A 13,211-nucleotide genomic window follows, 5' to 3' on the forward strand; every position below is an offset into this window, starting at 1 on the left:
AAAGATCCACTGGGAAAAGGTGATCTACAACTTCCAACCTGGGATTCTGTCCTTAAAGGAATGCTTCTTTCGCACAGGCCGCCTTGGTTGTTCTCACACGATTTAGCATGGATTACTGGAGGTCAGGGCATGGGGGTATGTGCTGATGTGTGCGTGTTGTGGGGGTTGTCAAAAAAGGGGAGAGAACCACAAAACTACATAATAGTAATAGTCTAATGTGTGCTTTTTATATAAAACTGTGTATACATAAGGTAAAATCTAAAGTTTCACCTTATTTGATATTAATATTGGAATTCCTGTGTTCTTTTTGCCTGCATTTACTTGCTACCTCTTTGTTCCTTTACTATTAAGCTCTTTGTCTTGTAAACATCATAAGTGTACTTTTGTAACCCAATCTAACAGCTTATCTTTAAATGGGAGAATTCAGCCCATTCACATGCACTTGACTTTACTCCTTCCATCTTATTCTGTGTTTATGACTGACTTCACACTATTGTTTCCTCTTCCTTGTGTCTGCCAATTTGATCCAGTTGCTGTAAATTCCCTATTTCCTCTCGTTAATTTGAAATTTTCAAGTTCTATTAACAGTTACCTTCCTTTTCACTGATCTCAAAAGCAGACATAGATTTCTTTACTATTATTTGAAAACAATTACCCCCAGAACAAAGTATCTCCCAGAGAGCAATGCTCTAGCCTGCACATTTCCCACAAAGACGATAACTTCGAATACCTTCACTGCCACCCCTATTCCGTGCCTGCCAGGTAAGGCCATGAGAACACTACCACCTCGGCCTCCTCCTCGCAAACCTTGAAGACACCTAGGGTTTCCTAAGATTGTCTAGAATTCAAATACTGAGCTATCATAAAATTTCTCTTTTGGTAGATCCCTTCTGCTAGAAGAGTATTAGATACTCCAGTCTATATTTTTCCATTTGGGTCTAATTTTATACATAGATAAATATATATTATACATTATTTAACAATATGTTACACAATTATGTATAAAGCCACATATTATACATTATACACACATATGCAGACCTGTGTATGTACAAACATAGAGACAAAAAGGAGAGCCATACAAAGAGGGAGGCAGTGGGAGAGCATGTGCACCCAGGTCTGGCTGCTCGCCACTGTTCCTCTCCACACCATCCTCCTTCATCTTAGTTTCTGTTCTAGTTCATTTGATGTATGGTTGGGGTCCTTTCTCAATCATTTTCCTCAGACAGGGCTCTTGGGGGAATATCTGAATTTTATGTACATCCCCAAAAGGAGTATCTCTTTTGCCCTGAAAGGTGAACAGTTACTCGGCCGGGTGTGTGATCCTCAGGTCATCATCCTTCCCTGGCTATCATCTATAATTGGACTGGACATTGTTATTATCGTTTTATATAGTAAATATGTGTTTATATTTACCCCATATCCACCATTTTCTTGCTCTTCATCCTTCTTGCATTTCAGGCCTTCCACTTGGGATTCACCTTCCTTCTGCTTGCAGTACATCCTCTAGAATCTCCCTGTGGGGATCTGCTAGTTACAAACTCTCTCAGTTTTCATATTTCTGAAAGTCTTTATTTCACCCTCATTTTCGAAAGATATTTATGAAGGTATAACGTTCTGGTTGGCAGTTATTCTCTCTTATCACACTTAAAACAGTATTCCAGTTTCCTATTTCCCACTTCTGCTGCTGAGGGGCTAGCTGTTAGTGTGTCATTCTTTTGAACGTAACCTTTTTTTTAGCTGATTTTAAGATTTCTCTCTCCTTGTTTTGTTTGTTTTTTCACTATGATGTATCCTCTTTTTATTGACTCTATTTTGGATTTATAGGAATTTTTGAATCTGTGGACTACAGTCTTTCATCAGTTCTGGAAAATTCTCTTTAAATATTACCTCTGCCCCATTCTCTCTCCTGTCCTCTGGAACTCCAGTTATATGTATGCTAAACCTATACACTCTATCCTCCACATTTCTTAAGCTCTCTAACTTATTTTCTTTTATTATATCTCTGTGCTACATGCTGAATTTCTTCTGGCCTACTAAGATTTAAAGTTTTCAGTTATTGTGTGCATTTCTCAAAATTGAATTATGTTCTGCTTAAAATTTGCTATGTCACTTTTATAGTTTCCTATTTCTTGCCAGTATTTCCAAGCTTTTCTTTTATTTCTTTACATATAATAAGCATAACTGCTTTATATTTCATGTCTGATCATTCTAATATCTGAGGAGTGTGAGGGTCTGTCTCTGCTATCTTTTTCCCTCTACTACTTCTCACTTCCAATGCCTTGTCTCCTTACGGATTGGTCAGCTTTGACTGAGTACTGTCTGCTGCCCTTGAACAGTTATTTGCAGAGATTCTCCGAGGCCAAAGATGAAGGTGTCTTCCTCCGGAGAGAATTTGTATTTGCTTCTGCCAGGTACCTAGGCGTACCACCATCTAGATCCACTTTAAACTAAATTCATGGCTGAGGTTTCTTGACTACCTCATTGATATAAATTTGGGTACAAATCTGCCCAAGGGTCAGCCTTATATAACTTCTCTCCAGCATGATTCCCAAGGCTCACTGGCAACCAGCTGACTGAAGCCTTAAGAGAAGCCTTTTGGCTTAGGAGAATCCAATAGGTTAGAGCTGGGGGTGGAGAGAAAGGGAGCCCTGTCTGAGCTGCTTGATTTCCAGAATCCTCAAACTGGCTTAAAGCCACATGCATATATGTTAACATTATAATAACATATCCCTATGGTATAAATTTTAATAAGTATGCCATTAAACAAGATTTTATTACGTTTAGATGACTAGCAGGCATAGTTTTGAGAGACTAAGCAAGTGAAGTGTTGTAGATTATTAGATTACCAGGTTATAAAGTTAAACCAAACTGTAACACAGCACAAAGGACAACACTTTTTTTTCTTCAAATTAATTCAAAACTTTTGCTGGCTCTGAACTGAGGTAAAATAATTGCTCATGCTGAATTACACTTGCATAACAAAGAAGTGGGTACATACTCTTGTAAAGCCAGCAGCAATGAGGGGCATTACAGATGATTCTTCTCTATCCACCCTTCAAAAGAACACAGTAAATGGTTAGAGACAATTTTTATCAATAACATCTCATCCCCTTAACTTTTCACTAATTTACCTAATACTACGACTGTCATATAATGAGTACTTTTGGATGAATTAGATTAACATACAAACCAAAAGTATAAAGTTGAAAATAGTTTTCTGTTTTAGTTTCATATTTAGCTTTTTGGAAGTATATATTAGTACCTGAAATATGGAGATTACACTAAAAGTAGAATACAGGAGTAACCACATATCTACTTGATAAACTAAATTCTTTCCTATTTTCTTCTACTTCCAGTTTATTAAAACAAACAAACAAACAAACAAAAAACCCTTCTCCACCCAAAGCTCAGGAAAAAGTTTAAAGAACAAGAAACATTTCTTCTATCTATATAAATATATAAGCTAAATAACAATTATTTGAATACTGCCCTTCTCCTCACATATTTCTATTCTTTCCTTACCTCCAATTTAAGGATGAAATATAAGACTTCCCCCATTTACGTACAATTCAAATCTTCATAGATATTTAGTGTTACAAGGCCCTAGGAAGATACTTCTGGAAAACAGTCATACTCTTAGGAATGGAATTCTCTGGAGGTTTGCCTATTTCTAAAGTTAAAGGCAATCCAAAATCACAAAACCTCGCATGAGAGCTGAAACTCCTGCCATGAAGTCAACTGGCAAAGTGAAAGAAAATAAGAAAGAATAAAGGAGAAAAGGCCAAACTAAAAAAGGTCACAGCCTGCAAGCTGTTATTTGGGCCTCTGTTAAGAGCAAGCATTACACTGATATCTAAATTTCAATATCGAAAAAAACTGAAAGCTCACCTGCGTACTACACCAACGATAACCGTGTTTTCTGAGAGTTCAGATGATCTGATAGACCTTTAAGAAAAAAACCCAAATTTTAAAATAAATTTAAAGCAATTCTTAAAAAATTAAATACACTTAAACAATCCTGGTAGAACAATTAGAGTTGAGGGAGAGGTAGAAGGGAGAGCAAAAGATCCCTTCATGTTCTGGACTCACCTTCTTGGCTACTTGATCTTCCTCTCTTTGGGGGACAAGATTCTAATCAGTGGACTGTGGTAACCTAACAATTACAGGGTGCGAATCTAACAGCCAACTGAGACGTGCTTTCCACTTGTTCTGGTCTTTGTTAACTTAAACTGTTTCAGGTGGAGAATTTCCCCGCCTTGGGCTTACATGAGGGGTTATTCATCTTTTCCTACCAAAGGGAAATGGAGTTATGTAATTACCACAGGCTGTGGCTACCGTTACAGCAGGGATGAAGAAGCCAAGGGTCAGCTCTCCACTCCATTCTCAGCAGTACAAAGAAGAGTTCCAGGTAGAACGCAGGCAAAACAATAACAATAACAATGCACAACCAGGAAACGCAAGATATGCTTATCAGTCAGCAAGAAGAGAATCAACGCCTGGTAGAAAAGATTAAGAATGGAGGACTGGTCTAGCAAAGTAGTAGGCACTGCTTCACTGAAGTTACTCAAGGAGTATGAGACTTCCCAGAGTGAGTTCAACCCTTCTGGAGAAGCAGCTTCCCAGGAATGCAAATCCAGCCAAGAGGATCAGAAAGGGCAGAGATAAATGTGACATGGGGAGTAAGAGAAGGAAAAGAAACTGCTCCACTGGTGATATGCGACAGCTGTGAACTCCTCCTACACAGGGGAAGAAAGCATGACTCTCTGAAGAAGAAGAACCAGATAACAGGAAGAGGGAACAACTCAGCCCCCAGACTGAAAGGAAGACAATCACATTAGAGGGTAACTTCAGAAGGAGGGGAATGGAGATGACCATAGCCGGGACTGCCCCAGCGAAGTTGGTCGTGTGCTGGCCTCCTGGAGAATGTGTCCAGGATGAGAAAGAGACCAGCCGAGACTTACTGCATTACCTCAGTTCCGTTAGTTCAAGAAACAGAACGACCTCTGAATCACAGAGCAGAGAAAATTATTTGAGTGACTATTTCTCATTTATCCTAAGGATGGTACATAACATAACCATTCCAGATGCACAAGAGAGAAGCTAATTCACCATAGAAAACAGATGCCTCAGTTTTGGCAAACTTTTTCTGTAAAGGGCCAGATAGTAAATATTTTAGGCTTCGAGGGCCATACAGACTCTGTCACAACGATTCAATTCTGCCATTGTGGCATGAAAGCAGCCACAGACAATGCATAAATGAATGGGCATGACTGTGTTCCCCTTTGCCCACCCCTGCCTTAGAGCACTGGGGCTTAATTTTCTCATGGAACACAGGCTGAGAAAGGCTTAGAGTCTAAGGATAGATGCAGACTAGATCTGGGATAGGGAAATTGCTCAGGGAGAGAAAAACAGCTCCAGAGACCAGCCAGTCTCTCTCATGGGCCACCTGGCTCACACCTTTCTCTCTCTCAACATTTCTGCTCTTCCCAGCATCCACCCTACTCCTCCAGCATCCATCTGCCTATCCTCTCCAGAAGGAGCTAAAAGGTACTGCATGGCTCTACTGGAAGAGCCTTCTGACCAGGTGCCAATCCCCTGTCCAACCCTGGCCTTTCCGCCTGTAGAATGGCCCAGCTCACGTTCCTGGAGAAGGATCGTAGGAAAGGCTGTTCAAGCTTGGAAGGGTGACTGGTAGGGCAGACTCACACAGACAAGGCCAGTGCACTTTGCAAACCTGTTGGCTAATATGTACCCTAGCGCTAATCTTAAACAGGGAGTGAGAGACGTGGACTCACAAACGGTATTTCCACAACTTCTTAGGATATTGAACTTGTTCTTCTGTTTATATTTCTATCGTATCACAAAGATTTAGAGGGAGAAAAGGCAAATTTAAGCATGCAGCCAGCCATCTCAAACCAGCTCTCCTGTTTTTAGAAGGAAAACAGAGATGTGAGTGGTGTAATAGCAAGTGGGCAACCACGCAGATGAACTCAGTAAGTAGTTTTGGATGAGCTACTTGGGATACAAGAATGAGGGCCCTTGGGCTAAGAACAAAGTGGAAGGAAAGACCATGTTTACCTGGAGATAAGCTGATCCCTGCAAAGGAGGTCTAACACTGTATAAAAAGGCAGAGGTGTATTCTTGACTTTTTCTGGTCTGTAAGAAGGAAGAACTGGGTAGGAAATAGAAATGTCAGGAAACTGGGTTGAAAAAATAACACTGTTTACTTTAGAATTCATGAAAACTAAGAAAGAAATGACTTGGCATCATCAAAATGTACACCCAGACATTAGGAAGACAGATTTCAAGAAGTGAGAGAAAAGACGGGGGATGAGTCTGCAGCACGAGATTCTGAAATGCTGCGCAAACATACTGGGAGGCTCTCAAAACCACAGGACCTGGAGTATGGTTAGGATTTGATCTGGTTATGCATAAGAAAACTCCAAATAGGGGCTTACACAAGATTTGTCTCCCACATAAAAGATATATAGAGGTAGGCAGTCCCAGGCTGCAATGGACTCTGCAGCATCAGGAACCTGGCTCCCTCCACCTTACGTTTCTCTATTATCGTCTGTACATGGTTTCTTCCTCATGGTCCAAGATAGACGTTGAGCTCTAGCCATAAAATGCACATTCCAGAGAGCAGGAAGAAGGGCATGCTCTCTCCCTTCACAGTTACTTTCCAGAAGATGCACAAGACATTTCCATTGGCCAGCTGCAAAAAAAAACTAGGGAAAGCAACTTATTTTCTAGGTGGCCATATGCCCAGGTAAACACTAGAAATTCCATTATTAGGAAAAGAGTAGAAATGAGTATTGGGGACAACTACCAGTCTTAGGACATACTAGGCAACTACAAATAATTCTGATGATAGTCTTGACACAAAACTGGAAAAAAAGCCACATGATGGAAGCTTACTATAAGAATAACATAACAAAGCCCTTCAAAGAGTTAAATTTTACAAAAGCACAACTCCATTACTTATACTTTGCCACTTTTCCCTCTGCCATATGGAATGACTTTCAGATTTAAAGAATGGAATTTACAGCGGTAAAAAGGATCTGCAGACCAAGGTGAATCCAGAGACTGTATGAAAGCATCGACACTCTGAGTTCAATCTTGCTTCTGCATTCAACAGATTTAAATTCTGTTAATGCATTTTGGGTTTCCACACAGAGCTTTATTTCCTCCATCTCCCTTTATCAAATCTTCCCTTTCATTACAGAGCCCTGCTCCTGTTACACAAAGGAATATTTCTTCTGAGTACACTAAGTATATGTCTCTTAAAAGGTTCTTCAGTTTCTTGTAGAAAATAATTCTCTTAGTCTTTAAGGCTACTCTTTCCCCTTCCACATCTGGCAGCTTTTTACAGGCCACCTTCTTTATCCTGTTCATTCATCCTTGAATGGGAGTGACATCAACCCAGGCTGAGAGTCTGCAGCAGACAGGGTCAGAGGAGTCTCCCTGGTTCCCCTTGGCTAGACCCTCGGCATTAGCAGCCATCCTCCTCTTAGGTCTTGGCTGGCAAATCAGGTCAACAAGTGCAGTTCATGCTGAGAGAGCGCTGCCAGCAGGCATGCATGGGCCTGCTGCACAGAGTGGACTCCTGGCCCACTCTCTCCCCTTCTCAAACTAAACCTCAGAATTGATGCAGTTTGCTGTTTTGAAATTGCAATAGGTGAAGGATTGTTCCCAGGCTCCTTACGCCTGTCTCTTCTTACAACACGTAGCAAAAACCATGTCTCTGTCCATCTCCCTCTGCTCCCTGCCTTGGGTTTCCTAGCGGATGCAGAAAGTAAAGCATGAAGGAGAGCAGGGACAGCTGGGGCTGGAGGCAGGCCTCTGGGCCGCTCACAGAAGTGCTGGTGCTTAGCTGGGGCTGAATCATCTGTTTCTCAAGTCAGTGCAGCACCAGCACCTCAGGCTCAGCGGGACACAGAGGGCGTGAAGCAAAGCCCCACTTCCTGTAGGGCTGATGGGAATTCAGCGTCAGAGACTGAAGTGTGCAGAGGACATTCCAGGAACAGGCTGCTTTACTAGCCCCCCAGTACAAGAGGTATAGTGGGACACCTGCCCTTTTCTGTTCTCCCAGCCTCTGACATATCTATCATCTCATCCTTGGTTTTTCAATTGCTGTCATCAGTTTTTGTCTCTTTTGTTACCTTCATGGGTTTTTTGAGAGGAAGATGGGAGAAGGCACTGATATCAGGCACCACACAAGATGGCCTAGAACAGCCTTGCAACTGGTAGGCTTGCCTCAGCTCCTTCTGTCTTCTACTCTGTTCCCCAGCGGGCGGCCAGAGTGACCTTCCATTCTGTTCTACGCTCTCCTACACAGAATACGTCAGTGTCTCACCTGCCTGCAGGGTAAAGTCTAAAGGCTGCGGCTCAGCACACAGGCCCTCGTGATCGGGCCCATGCCTGCCGCTCCAGCCTCTCTGAGCCACGTCCCACACCTGCCTAACCCAGCAGCCGTGAAACACCGTGCAGAGGAGCCCTGCACACCCTGCTAGCTCCTTCTACCTGGAACATTTTCTCCCCCTTCCTTCCTTTCAGAACTCCTCCTCAACCTTCAGGACTCAATCCAAATATCCTCCTTGACAGAGGCACCCACAGCCCTCTGTGCACACCTCTGTGGGCATTTATGTGCCTACTGTACTGAAATCACTTGCGTGCCCTGCCAGCTAGAGCATCAGCTCCTCAGAGACAAGAACCACATCTTATTCACCTATGTAGTACCTCTAGCACCAAATATGTCCCAAAACTGCGAAGACTTGCAAAGTAGGGTTCCTCAACTGGTGGACTGAGAAACATCACAGACACAGAATATTTGGCCTTCAGTAAGGCATCTGATAAGGAGCGTAAGGAGTTCCAAATGTCCCCAGCAGAGAGTTACAAGTGAATGCTAGTCTTTTAGACAAGTCAGCAACTGAGGAAAACCCTTCACAGGTGGTGTTGATTAGGCATCCCAAAAGGAGGACGAAGGGAAGGACAGAGCTCTGCCAGGGCTAAGGTCTAAGAGCTGCGTAGCTGCGGAGAGAGAGGGCGAGCAGGGTCAGGGGTGAGAGCCTGGGAAGAGTCCTTGAAGGAACAGTCGTAGTGGGCAAGCATCCTTAAAGGGATGATCTTAAGGGAGATAAATCAGGTAAAGGCCAGAATCAAGATGAAACCGACTTACAAAAATAAATCAGGGCCCACTCTTGCCTCTAGAAAACTCACTACAAACAGCACAAGGATCACCACACTGCCAAAATCCTCAGCCAACAAAAACAGAGCTAGTGAGGAAGACTTGAGATTCTTGGCCAGAGCTGTGACACAGCCATCGGGAAAGGAATGTGACTGGGGGCTGCATCTGTAGAAGTCTGCTCTCTGCTAGCACAGGGGAGGTGACTGTTCTGCTCACTCTTCACTGGGTGTGAGCCTACCAGTGCTGGAGCCATGTTCACAAGAGCCATCGACTGGAAGAGGGCACTCAGAGGAAGCACCCTCAATGGGGCTGGAATATGAAACTAGCCTGTGAGGAGCCGCTGACAGTGGTGACGGTGTGCTCCATCCAGAAACGACAGTTCGTACCCTGGAATGCTGGAGATCTGGGCAAGGGGATTAGACCTGTTCTAGTGACGCTGTGGGCTAAATCTGGACAAAGTTGGGCTCAATATGAAGACAAACTTCTGAAACTCAGAGCTTCCCCTTGGGAAACCCTAACCCCCCCGCAGAGGCTGGATGGAAGGTGGTGGGGACTTGTAGAGGACATGTACACATGACAGTCCGTGCTTCCCTAAAACCACATATTAAACGACCCAGTTCACGTTCTCTAACATTATATAAATTTCTATTTACATATCAGTAAAAATGAATTTGCTGAATATATTACCCCTGTTTGTTTAGAATATTCCCAAAACGTGTGACAACAGTACATTTTCCTTCCTTAAAACGTGGAGCATAATTGTATGGTATGTATATTTTACCACAAGAAAAAAAAGTCGAGCATAACTACAACTTAACCTTGCTTTTATAACATAGGACCCTACAAGAGTCATCTTTATGAGTACGAATTTCCACCGTCCAGCACGCACCTCTGGCTAGGCATGGGCCTGGACAAGACTGGGAAAGAGGCCAAGTGTTCCTCCCCTCCTCATCCTCTCTGCTTGTGCTCAATGGCCCTCCTTAGATACTTCTGCCTTGCAGCAATCCCCCAAGATTACCAAGCACCATGTAACTTAGGTATTTTCTTCCTGTCCTCTGAGTGACAGCCATCAAATGTCAGAGTGAGAAAGGATCTTGGAAACCAAGTGTTCCAAATTTAGAGCTGAGAAAACACGTCCTTAGAGAAGGTCGACAGTTACTCAAAGGCAAGCAGCCGCTCAGGGAAAGAGCCAAGTGGAGGACCCAGGCCTCCCTCTGCCTGGGCCAGAGCTCTCTCCACATTACTTGGGCTGCAATCCCTCATGGATGTGGCCAGGTGGCTGGCCAGATAACACGTCAACAAATCTGGGCTACAGTGACAACGGCTTACTGAAGTCAACCAGACAGAAACAGGAGGGGAGCACAGGCAGCAGAGCAGGCGCCAGACGAAGGCCAGAGGGAAGCTCCACTGGGGGCGGACCACACCCAGGGGAAACCCACGGAGCCTGACAGCCCAAGAGGGGAGCACTCACCACCGAGGAAACAAGTGCATGGAAATCACCACGTTCCTGCAAACGACCTTTTGACAGGATGACATTTTCTTGTCATCTCAGTTTTTAAGCCCTGCTATATTTGCTTTAAATCTTTTCTCTCTCCAAAAAGTGATTTTAACTGTCCTTAAAATAAATACATTATAAAATTTTATATTTTACTAAAATTACGGTGTCTTCCCCAAAATAAAGTTTTCTATTAAATAAAATGGATATTTCACTTTGCCTTGTTTCCATCAGCAGCAAGTAATTTTCTTTAGAAAGCACTTTTCTTAGATTTAAGTCTGCTACCTAGAATTCTCTCATGATATTGATAGAGGCACATTCACCTAATAATAGAAAACAATTTTAAAATTTTTTATAACTTTAAAAAATCTGGAGAATTATAATAATAACTCTTGTAATATACAGGTGATAGTTGTGGGTAATTACGTATTGGGTTTCATCTTAACCCTTAATAGTTCTCATTCATATTTTCTTACCATTTTAAGCAAAGCAAAATAAAGCAAAAGAAATAAAGATAAGTCCTAGAAATAATGATGTTCTAATGTCTTGCTTATTTCACATGCATGGAATGCAACTTTCAAGACACTGAATTTGACTTAATGTATTTCTGGGCTGCATTTACTGTCACAAATACCAGTGGGACAATTGAAGCCTGGGTCTCAGGCTTACCTGCACAGTGCCTCTGCATCCAGCTGTCGGGGATTTCTGTGGTCTATGATGATGATGTCATGCTGTTTGTCCAGGAAACAGGCAAGGACAGCCTGAGCCTCCTTGGTAACTGTACACTTAAACCCTGCTTTTTCACACGCTCTACAGAATCCATTACACTGGTTATCTTCTTTGGTAAACACTAAAAGTACCTGAATCAAAAAAGTATAAACATTTTCTTTAAAAAACAAAAGATGTTGTTAGCATTGTCATTTTTTAACAAAGGCACAGAAAACTCCCACGCATTTTCCAGGCAAGTATACAGATGTGAACATAAGAATCTGTCGACATAAATCCTCCCCTACACATAACTCAGGGACTCAGCTCCCTAAAATCAGCGTATTCTACCTGCTCTTAGTCTGGAAGTCCAAGTGCAGGGATCACAGACTATTTCTTTTGTTCATAAGCCCAATGACATGATTCAACAAAGGCTTGATTAAGCATTTTATCTTGAAAATAAATCAATTAAATGACACAAATATTTATTTTAGTTAACAGTTAAGTTAACTACATAAGTCCTTAGATGGCAAATGCTAATATTTCGGTCAAACTCCTAGAATAGTTAATACTTTAAATAATGTATTTAAATGTTTTGATTCAGATTTTAGGTAATTCCTCCAAGATAAAAAAAATTACTTTGATTCTAAGAGAGGAGATTTAAAGTAGGCCAAAGTGTTACACTTCAAAACCTGCCAGTTAAGTGACATGGAATAGCACCAGGTGGGTGCAAGAGGCAACGTCTGTGCCTCTGCCCAGGCTGCTGGCTGGCTGTCTCAATGCCTGGCCTGGATCAGCTGAGGCCTGGATCAGCCGCCTCTCCCCTGTGTGGCCAGGGGCCCCAACCAAATCTGGTTCAGAAGCGCCCTGCTCCATCCCCTCAGACCCACAGTGACTAATGGAGGCAACAGTGGTAACGCAGGAGTGGCAGCCTGGGATAAAGATACTACAAAGCTGAAGAAACCCTGTTCCCCAACGCTTAGTTCCTCTGCTTTTACCCAAGTGCACAAACACCACAAACGCAAAGAACAAACAGACAACACACTTCTGTCAGTCCTTTTTGTATTTTTTTAAAATGTAATAGTTAATGTGGGTTTGTGTGCAGGAAGCATCAAACAACTTGGGAGTTAAATTTCAATTGGTTATTTTGTCTAATATTTTGGATTAGACAATTTATAGATATCTTCTCTCTGATAGAGCTGATTCAGCAACAGAGAAAAGACTATGCTTTTATTCTTTCATATTGGAAATATCAAACGTACAAAAAACTTGTGAGTGACACTGAACACTAGTATATCCACCCGTCTTCTAGTTTCATCAACTGTTAACATTTTGCCACCTCTGCTTTTTCTGTCTCCACACACACACACACACACACACACACTAACACACATTCTTTTCAAAGTAGGTTACAGACATTTCTTCATCTCTAAATATCTCAACGTGTATTTCTAAGAAAAGTACATTTTCTTATATAACTATAATACTGTTATCAAGTTCAGGAAATTTAACATTGATCTAATACTATTATCTAAAATAGAAGGCTATTTTTAATGTATAACTTTAGGCCCTCTCCCTCCCCCTTTTTCAAGAAAATCAACATGTGAAAATTACAGCATGGTCTAGTATTACCTGGAGTTGATGTGGATGAAATCTCATGGGGCCAAATTGCACATCAGCTACTGCTACCTGTAAGAAAAAGATTTGCTTAAAAATGGGGGCAGGGAGGAGATATGCTTGCTTAAAATCTTCTCTCTCTAAACAGTGCCCGAGACAAAAGTGAAATTTCTACTCCAGAGAAAAATTACATAAAATAAACAG

The 13,211-nt window shown here is 42.0% G+C and overlaps 1 protein-coding gene across 10 annotated transcripts in view; it reads right to left on the minus strand.

Annotated features, from left to right (window-relative positions):
- PDE8A (phosphodiesterase 8A) overlaps positions 1–13,211 on the minus strand; it is a 137,763-nt gene that overhangs the window by 52,325 nt on the left and 72,227 nt on the right. For 8 of the 10 annotated variants that reach the window (XM_070230336.1, XM_070230317.1, XM_070230344.1 and 5 more), the window contains 4 exons: positions 13,023–13,079; positions 11,355–11,545; positions 3,892–3,948; positions 3,002–3,056 (listed from right to left, as the gene is read on the minus strand). In XM_070230336.1, the coding sequence (XP_070086437.1) occupies positions 3,002–3,056; positions 3,892–3,948; positions 11,355–11,545; positions 13,023–13,049 (330 nt within the window). In that variant the 5' untranslated portion in view covers positions 13,050–13,079. Of the gene's footprint in view, positions 1–1,416; positions 1,518–3,001; positions 3,057–3,891; positions 3,949–11,354; positions 11,546–13,022; positions 13,080–13,211 lie in introns of all 10 variants that reach the window. The other 2 variants (XM_070230356.1, XM_070230351.1) reach the window with 1 other exon arrangement.

The sequence above is a fragment of the Equus caballus genome, chromosome 1 (genome assembly GCF_041296265.1).
Source record: "Equus caballus isolate H_3958 breed thoroughbred chromosome 1, TB-T2T, whole genome shotgun sequence".
NCBI classification, from domain to species: domain Eukaryota; kingdom Metazoa; phylum Chordata; class Mammalia; order Perissodactyla; family Equidae; genus Equus; species Equus caballus.